The sequence below is a fragment of the Anabrus simplex genome, chromosome 9, assembly GCF_040414725.1.
Source record: "Anabrus simplex isolate iqAnaSimp1 chromosome 9, ASM4041472v1, whole genome shotgun sequence".
In the NCBI taxonomy this organism is placed as follows: Eukaryota; Metazoa; Arthropoda; class Insecta; order Orthoptera; family Tettigoniidae; genus Anabrus; species Anabrus simplex.
In genome coordinates, this window is record NC_090273.1 from 165,007,725 (window position 1) to 165,018,189 (window position 10,465).

Genomic DNA, 10,465 nt, shown 5'->3' on the forward strand with positions numbered 1-10,465 from the left:
ACGAGGGCCACACTTACAAATAAAAACATATAATTTAAAAAATTTAGACGAAATGTAATAAATACACATATCCTGAGGAGAACCAAACTAGACCCAATGTTTTGGGAAGCCAGACTCTGCCTGTCACAAGTCAGGACAAAAGGCGAGTGATGGAGGACACCTTCTTAAAAAACCTTGGTCCAATTGGACCAGCTGGTAGCACCTTGTTAGGGCCCCTTGCCAGAGATACAGGTGAAATCTGGTCAACAGTCTTGAAGCCGGAAGAGGAATCTCACTCCCAATGGCTGAGAGAGCGGAAGAACCTAGTGAAGTGAACCACGAAAAACAATCCTTGTAGCATCTGTACTCCAGGTTAGGGACGGCTACAGCGGGCACCTGTTCCCCAGGTCAGGGATGGTCTCAGTTACGTGCAGAAGGCAATGGGAGACCACTGCACTACTTAATCCCAAATTAAGCAACCATGATGTTGTCACAGCAAGATGTATCGTTTACTGATCATGAGGCATGGAACCCAAGATCTAGCAGGGGAAGGAACGAGGCTTCCCAGGTCGACATTAAGCGAAATCCTTGCATAAATGAGTCAATGAAAATTGGAACGTACAATGTGAGAATGCTGCTGGAAGCAGGAAAAATCGAAGAAGCTAAAATTGTCATGAATGAAAGAACTAGATATTCTGGGTCTATGTGAAATAAGATGGCCAGGAAATGGTGATTTCTACAGCAAAAACTTTAGAATGATCTATAGTCTTAGTACAAGTGGAGGCAGTAATGGAGACGTAACTGGGCAGGAAATGTGATTAACAACTATCACGGTAATGAGAAGATTCTAGTTACAACAATCAAAACAAATTCCAGGAATCTGGTTATTGTTCAAGTAAACTTTCCAACTTCAAACAGCTCGGATGAAGAAAGAGAAGAAATGTATGAGAATAATTATGGAATCTAACAAAGGAATCAGATACCAATATAAATGGTCCGTTATTGAACATTATAAATTTTCCAGCTAACTCATTTCTGGTGGCCAGCGTTTTGCCCCCGTGTGCTAGGCTGGGCTCATCAGTTGGTACCTAGCCCACGTACCAAGATGCATGGCTAGTGCATACCGTGGAGGCCACTGCGTAGGCTAATTGTAGCCACTGGCAGTGCCAATGCACTATGAGAGACTTTGTCTCACTACCAAAAATTGATGCCTGCTTGGCCATCAGATGATGACATAATCATGAGAGATTTCAATGCTATTGTTGGAATGTAACCAGACCGAGGAGGAATGGGGAAGTTTGGTCTAGGTGTCAGGAACAAACAAGGGGAGATGTTACTAGACTTCTGCAGTCAGTACAATATGACTGTGACAAATACGTTATTTGATGTTGCATTATGCAGGAGATACACTTGGAAAGCTCCAGATGACACTGCCCGTTATCAAAATATCCTTGTCAAGAGAAGATATCGCAATCAAGTCAAAATGAAATGTCGTATGGCTTTTAGTGCCGGGATATCCCAGAATGGGTTCAGCTCGCCAGGTGCAGGTCTTTCTAGTTGACTCCCGTAGGCGACCTGCGCGTCGTGATGAGGATGAAATGATGATGAAGACAACACATACACCCAGCCCCCGTGCCATTGGAATTAACCAATTAAGGTTAAAATCCCCGACCCGGCCGGGAATCGAACCCGGGACCCGCTGGACCGAAGGCCAGTACGCTGACCATTCAGCCAACGAGTCGGACATCGCAATCAAGTCAAAACAAGTCACAGCTATCCTGGGGCAGAGATTGACAGTGACCATTGCCTAGTCATGGCCAAAAGCAGTATCCAACTGAAAAGAGTCAATCACCGAAAAGCAAAACCTTTAGATTTAGCCAAGTTAAAAGACCATCAAACTATGGATGGTTATGTAGAAAAACTAACAAATTAACAAAAGGAAATGAAGAAATGAAATGGGATTCTATAAAAGAAGGTTTGCTAGGTGTAGCTCATGAAACATTGAGAACAAGAAAACTGTGGATTACCAGAGAAATATTGGATCTAATAGTGAAGAGAAAACAGTACAGGAGAGGGAACAAGACAGAAAGCCAAGAAAAGTCAAAAATGAAATTACAACTGTGTATAAGAGCTAAAGAATCATGGATGGTCGAGGTAACTGAGAATATCAGACAAGATATAATTGAAGGATGGACAGAGCGTGTAGGAGCATTAAAATATTAAATCTGAAACCTAAAGTGAAGAGTTCCGTAATAAGAGATAAAAATGAGAAAATATTAATAGATAATGATGACATTAGTACACGGTGGAAGGAATACCTTGAACAACTGTATGAAGGAGGAAATGTGCTGAATGATCTAAGGTGTATTGAACCGGAACATGAAGTAGAGGAAGATGATAAAGGTCCTACAATAACAAGGAGGGAGTTTGAATCAGCACTTGAGCGATTACATGAAAATAAAGCTACCGGTTCAGAGAACTGCTTAAGAATATGGGAAAGAAACTGAAAGAATATCTATTTGCCATATATGCAGATGCTATGATGAAGGTGAAATTCCAGAAGACTTCATCAAAAGCAAAACTGTTATGATACCAAAGAAGGGAAGTAGTGTAGAATGTTCCGATCACAGAACCATAACTTTGCTCTCTCATACATCCAAAATAACTTACTACTATCAATAATAAAAAACAGGATATATAACAAATTAAATTTACAAATCGATCGGGACTAGTTTGGCTTTAGGACAGGGATGGGAACAAAGGAAACCATTTTAGCTCCCCGAACAATACTAGAAAGGAGGTTGGAGATGAATAGGAACACCTTTCTAGCGTTTATAGATATTGAAAAGGCTTTCGATAACGTGAGGTGGGACAAACTGTTCAAAATTCATAAAGCTAGGCTACAGGTTTGGACTGGAAAGACAGGAGGCTGATATTGAGACTCTATGAAGGACAGACCACAATGGTAGATATCGGAAGTTTTTTTTTTTTTGCTAGGGGCTTTACATCGCACCGACACAGATAGGTCTTATGGCGACGATGGGATAGGAAAGGCCTAGGAGTTGGAAGGAAGCGGCCGTGGCCTTATTTAAGGTACAGTCCCAGCATTTGCCTGGTGTGAAAATGGGAAACCACGGAAAACCATCTTCAGGGCTGCTGATAGTGGGATTCGAACCTACTATCTCCCAGATGCAAGCTCACAGCCGCGCATCGGAGGAAGTATCCAGACAGCAAAAATCAGGAAAGATGTAAGGCAGGGCTGCTCTCTCTCACCGTACCTTTTTAATGTATTCATTGATGAAACCATAAATAAGTTTAAGGCAAATACCAAAAGAGTAAATTAATGGGCACCATATCCAATGCATTCGATTTGTAGATGACATAGCAATTGTAGCAGACTCCCAGAAAGATGCTGAATGTATTGTCATCAGCATTGTCAGATTCACACTTAAACATTAATGTCAAGAAAACCAAGATATTAGTTGTGAGTAAACAACCTGAACGAATTCACACCAACATTAAGCTTAATGACAAGATTGTGGAACAAGTCAACAGTTTCCCTTATCTAGGAAGCCTGATCACCAATGTAAACAGGTGCAGCAAAGGGATCAAAATGCGAATAGCACTTGCCAAACAGGCGTTCAGTAATAAGAGAAATCTTTCCATCAGTGCAAATTTAGATTTTGGAATTAGGAAGAAATTAATCTTTCTTTTGTGTGGAGTGTGCTGTTGTATGGCTGTGAATACTGGACAATCAGAGATCAGGATTGGAAATGACTGGAAGCGTTTGAGATATGGGTCTGGAGACGAATGCTCAGGATTAAATGGAATGAAAAGAGAACAAACAAAAGCATTCTAAAAGAAATTCAAGGGAAGAGAGAACTGATTTTAACAATACAAAGAAGAAGAGCTAAATTCACTGGCCACATCTTGCAACACAACACCTTTCTTACCAATCTGCTGGAAGGAAAAATCACGGGGAAGAAAGGCAGAGGACGACCAAGGAAAGTATTCCTTCAAGACTTAGCACAGTCTCCATTATGGTTCTAATTATGAAATGAAACAAGGAGCTGAAGACAGGAAAGAATGGTTGCCTTTAGACACTGATGATCCTGAGGAGCACTTTCATTCACCATGAGACCAAATCCAAAGTCACCTATGTATAGAGAAAGTACAGAAATACAAAAAAACCTAGGAGAAATAATTCAACAAAATGGTTAGAAAAAATTGCTGTAAGAGAAAGGTAACACAAGATAGAAAATGTGTTTGGCATCACTAAGAATTTTTACAAGAATTGCTTATTTAAAAATCTTAAAATAAGGCACCTCAATACAGTGGTCAAACCAGAATGTCTTTAAACAAGTGAATACCTAGTTTTGAACTATAATTTATATAAACTAAGTACTTGAACTGCCTTTGCTGGCAGGACCTAGTGTTTACAGTGCACTATGCGTTCTGGTATAGGCTAGAGCAATTTTGTTACTTTCATAGATCTGTCTCTGTCTTATCCTTGGCTTTGACAATATGAAAGTGACTGAGGTATGAGAGATGCTAGTAATGCCAATCCTTAAGCAACCAGTCCCTGATATGAATGGTGTGAAAATGTTGCTCATAGGGTCGGTTGGTGTATGCATTTCAGTGGGCTTGGCAGACTGATATGTAATAGAAACTCTGGTTCGGTGAGGAAAGCAACGGGAAACTACATCACTTCTCATTTCCCTAGTACACCTCTTCAGTGATGCCCACGCCATCTATGACAGCTGATGGCAGAGCTGTTAATGATCCCACCAGCGGAATCGCTGACAGACTGAACATACATAAGTACTTGAAAGAAGAATCACATGAAAAATCTTAGGTCCAACAAAAACGACAGAATGGAAATTAAGTAAGGTATTAAGGAAATATACCAGAACATGGAAAATATAATAGAAACAATAAGAAAAATGAAATTATATTTTTGGATATATCTATAGAATGGATGGCAATGGATTGACAAAAACTGATAAAAGATCCTTTGGGAGATTAAGTCAACAATGAGCTGGATACAAGAGGTAAAAAAGGATTTAGAAAGAAATAAACTAACAGAAGAGGAAACTACAGAGAATTTTTTTTTTTTAAGTTTTACAAACGAAACAATTCCAAGGCAGAATAAAAAGGAAATCCGGTCCAAAGTGGTCTGAAAAGAGAAGAATAAAGCATAGTGTGCAATGCTGAAGGAATATTGGAAAGAAGTGAAGAGGAAACAAGGGCAGATGAACGGAAACTGGTCCTTAATTCTCACAAATTTTAAGTTATCGGTAGGCCTAAGTCAAGTGTTTTGGTAGTGTTACCGCAGTGATGACGAATCTGAGAAGTACCGGTAATATATCACAGGACATCTTGACAGGGGCCCTATTTCAATATTTTTTTCTAACAGAGATAAAACTAGTTTCACACTATATATATATATATTTTTTTTTTTTGCTATTTTTTCTTTACGTCGCACCGACACAAATAGGTCTTGGCGACGATGGGATAGAATAGGCCTACGAATTGGAAGGAAGTGGCCGTGGCCTTAATTAAGGTACAGCCCCGGCATTTGCCTGGTGTGAAAATGGGAAACCACGGAAAACCATCTTCAGGGCTGCTGACAGTGGGGCTCGAACCCACTATCTCCCGATTACTGGATACTGGCCGCACTTAAGCGACTGCAGCTATCGAGCTCGGTCACACTATATTTACGAGGAGATCAAAATAAATGCCGATGGAACTTATACTGTTCCAAATGATTACATCTACCGGCACAATAAATACATGACTATTTGAAACAAGATATTTTGTTAACCAAGTAGAATAGCTTATATACATACGATCAAATTGCCAAATGGATGGTAACTATCTTACTAGAAGTGTCCGAACTCTCTCTACTAAACTCCATTATTCTAGGTTATGATTCAAAGATGCTCAAAAAATCACAGTTTATTATCTTCCCTCTCTCTCATACACCTGAAAATTAAAACTTGAGACGGAAATAACATGGAAATAACCTGATAATAACATTTAACTGCTCTGTCATTTAGGAACATCGTTTCACATGCATTATTTAAAATGTTACATAACAGTTTAACATATCTGCACTAGTGCATGGCATTTAATACAAAATGTATAGTACATGTACCTTGATTGGCATGACTGGAGTAGTCGCAATTCTTAACGCCTGGACGAAATATTTCACAGAAGCAGGCTTCGTAATACACGCCGACAAGCCTCCTAAAACAGGAAACGCCAGCATTTATAAGCCTATCGGTGACGGCGACAGTATGACCTTCGCTTCACAGTATAATCAATGAGCCTGTCCTAAGAGAATGAGTTTCGGTCTACCAAGGAAAACCGCAAAAGAAAAAGAAAAAAACAAACAACCAGTGCGACAGATTACAACAGCACCAAGACGTATGGAACCAGATAGAAAACTTGACATCCAAATTACCGCCAGGTTCCCTTTTAATTTTACACCTTCTTGTCAAATGTAACAAAACTGTCGTCTTTTTGTAGGAAAGGAGACGTGGAGATATTACATATGTCAAAAGAATGGGTATATTTTGAAGAGATATGTCTCTCTGGTGAGCAAAGAATGCAGATGTTTACTGGGTATATTCATTGGCATAGCACTGTAACAGCGAGAATGAATTTAGAAGGATGGTAATAAACGATGGAAATCAGTTTTTTCGGCATTTGGTACCTCGTACCAGCTTCTGCTACAAACCTGCGAAATACATCCGACCAAACCGACAAAATTGCATTGGATAATAGAAAACCGAAACGAGCCTCCGTGGCTCAAACGGCAGCGCGTCGGCCTCTCACCGCTGGATACCGTGGTTCGGTGATCAAATCCCGGTCACTCCATGTGAGATTTGTGCTGGACAAAGTGGAGGCGGGACAGGCTTTTCTCCGGGTACTCCGGTTTTCCCTGTCATCTTTCATCTTTCATTCCAGCAACACACTCCATTTTCATTTCATAGCATTACTTATCAGTCATTCATAAATCACTTTGGGAGTGGCGACCCCATTATACTAAGAGCCTATATATGGTTCATTCAATTATTACATCCCTGACCCGGTCAAAGACTGGAAAACAGAGGAATAGAACCAGCTTTTGGGTGGATACTGGAAAACAGGTTTGTAGGTTTTCATTTTCAATAGGATGACGGAGTAGCTGATCTTGATATGACCATGACCTTCAACGCGATCGATTACATATTTGAAGGCAGTGGCGTACATATAATAATATAATAATAACCTTATTTTTGAAATAATAGTAATGTGTTTGATATTAAAACAGGATTATTATTATTATTATTATTATTATTATTATTATTATTATTATTATTATTATTATTATTATTATTATTATTATTATTATTATTATTATTATTTTGCTATTTTTCTTTATGTCGCACCGATACAGATAGGCTTATGGCGACGATATATAATAATAATAATAATAATAATAATAATAATAATAATAATAATAATAATAATAATAATAATCATAATAATAAATGCATTGTAAAAAGGAAATATCCCGGTGTAATGGTCACGTACAGTAATGTAATAATAAATTTAACATAATTTATTATTTATTTTATATATAATTTATTTATTGGTGACAAAAGGTCCCATGAGCCTCTGGCTCATGATAGGGACAATACAGTACATACTTTTTTTTTAAGGCGACACAATAATTACATTCCATATACAATAGCTTTTTCTGTAAAGTGGCAAGTACATTTTTGGATAACTAATACATTGCTTTTTTTTCTATTTTATATGTTAGGATCATAGTTTTCCAGAAGTATATTCAGATTTTGCATGGCTGTAATATATTACAAATAAACAACAAGACTACAACAAGCAAATACCGTACATGGAAAGAAAATAGTACGAGAATTGCTGCTAGTTTAATATTCTAAATCCAACATCATCATATACAAATTCACACACAACTTAAGTATTTCCAGTGCTTAACACTACGTCTTACAATACTATAGGTTGATCTTACTACTAGCTTAATATCATAAGTGATAATAAAGTGAAGTTAAATCGTAATTACTCTACAGCAACAACAAGAGTACAACAAGCAAGAAATACTACTAGTTTAACTTTCTAAATCCAGCGTCATTATATACAAATTCACACACAACTTAACTAGCTAATATGGTATCAATCAATCAATACTAATCTGCATTTAGGGCAGTCGCCCAGGTGGCAGATTCCCTATCTGTTGTTTTCCTAGCCTTTTCTTAAAATGATTTCAAAGAAATTGGAAATTTATTGAACATCTCCCTTGGTAAGTTATTCCAATCTCTAATTCCCCTACTTATAAATTAATATTTACCCCAATTTGTCCTCTTGAATTCCAACTTTATCTTCATATTGTGATCTTTCCTACTTTTATAAACGCCACTCAAACGTATTGGTCTACTAATGTCATTCCACACCATCTCTCCGCTGACAGCTCGGAACATACCACTTAGTCGAACAGCTCGTCTTCTTTCTCTCAAGTCTTCCCAGCCCAAACTTTGCACCATTTTTGTAACGCTACTCTTTTGTCGGAAATCAGCCAGAGCAAATCGAGCTTCTTTTCTTTGGATTTTTTCCAGTTCTTGAATCAAGTAAACCTGCTGAGGGTCGCATACACTCTACTCTAGTTGGGGTCTTACCAGAAACGTATATGCCCTCTCCTTTACATCCTTACTACGACCCCTAAACACCCTCACAACCATGTGCAGAGATCTGTACCTTTATTTACAATCCCATTTATGTGATTGCCCCAAAGAAGAACTTTACTTGTTCTAATACCTAGGTACTTACAATGACCCCTAAAAGGAACTTTCACCCCATCAACGCAGTAATTAAAACTGAGAGGACTTTTTCTATTTGTGAAACTCACAACCTGACTTTTAACCCCCTTTATCATCATACCATTACCTGCTGTCCATCTCACATTATCGAGGTCATGTTGCAGTTGGTCACAATCTTGTAACTTATTTATTACTCTATATAGAATAACATCATCCGCAAAAGACCTTACCTCTGATTCAACTTCTTTACTCATATCATTTATATATATATATTGTACCAGGAAAAGTTGTGGGCAAAGGGCATGAGTAGGACTTCAGGGAGTGGAACTGGGTTTTGGAGCCGATACAGAGAAGGATAGTCTCGCAGAGCGAATAATAGATGGTAAATAATTTTTTTTCTTAAAACAATTTATTAATTTTTCACCCTGCGGTATGATTATTGACTCAAATTTTGCATAGAAATTAAATGTCGAAAATAATCTCCTTAAAAAAATGGTATAAATATCATTGGTTTCAAAGTCTTTCATATGTGGGAATTTCCACCTAAAGTCTTTTTAAACCTAAGCACACTTTTATAATTGTAAATGGATATGAGAAATTATCAAAGTTTTCAGTTCTCAGTTCGTCAATCTCGATATATAGCACACTTGAAAGCCTACAGTCTTTCTACGAGAAATGAAACTGAAATTAAATTTATCACTTTTGAGAAATTATGAAAATTGTTCACACGCGACACTGAAGTTTCACTGTTCAAAATAAATGAAAAAGTTTAGTCAGTTTGTTACTCACTTATGACAAGAACTGTTGCTACCAAATGTCGAAAGATAGACGTCTGGAATGTTCCATGTAGAATCAGGATTGGCGATGTTGACGTTCCCAATGAGGTGATGACAGCTGGAACTGGATCACGTTGAGTTGTAGCTTGTTCGGGTGATTTTCGCACACGAAAATTTACTTAGTGTGAGTAGTTTATCACTGACACTGTTGAACACTATTTATGGCGTATGAAGAATCACAGTCCTTTCTGTACGAAATGCTATTTACAGTCGTTATTGAAACGTTCATAATCACACAGTTCACATAAAAAAAAAAAGTAAGTCGATAAGCACAGTCTTTGAACACAGTCTGAAGTTGCTAGGGATTATTTTCTGCTAATCCTGTTACTATAATGTTATATTAACACAGAAAAGTTCTCACTTTTTCACTCAAATTACTACTGTGAGTCTTATGTTGATGTGACGTGAATATGAGTTCTGGTAATTCTAAGTATTAGGCTCAGTAGAAGTTCAATGTTACTTGAAGTTACCTAAGTCCACACGTAATGAAATAGTTAATATTTGTACTCCAATAAGTTCACTCGCGTTACAGTGTTAAATGTCTTTAGGATTATATTGTAATCGCGACGCGGTATACTAACTGCAGTGCGACGTCCTTTAATAATTCTATCGGTGATAGAATTTCGCGTTCCGGAGATACGACGGAAAGTACTTCTACCGTGACTGCGCGAACATACTGTACGCGGGCCGGTCTCTTCGCTATCTCACTCACACAGCTGTTTGCTTGTCCTTGTACTAGTTTGCGGGCTGTCTGGCCTTGACATATATAGATACCAGCGCAGGGAGGGGTGGCGGCTCTCTCGGCCATGT

The 10,465-nt window shown here is 38.1% G+C and overlaps 1 protein-coding gene across 1 annotated transcript in view; it reads right to left on the reverse strand.

The window, feature by feature from the left end:
- Positions 1–6,393, reverse strand: part of Prx5 (Peroxiredoxin 5) — a 134,070-nt gene extending 127,677 nt beyond the window's left edge. The window contains exon 1 of the mRNA XM_067153637.2: positions 6,137–6,393. Coding sequence (XP_067009738.1) covers positions 6,137–6,250 — 114 coding nt within the window. The 5' untranslated portion in view covers positions 6,251–6,393. The remainder of the gene's footprint in view (positions 1–6,136) is intronic.
- Between the last annotated feature and the right edge of the window lie 4,072 nt (positions 6,394–10,465).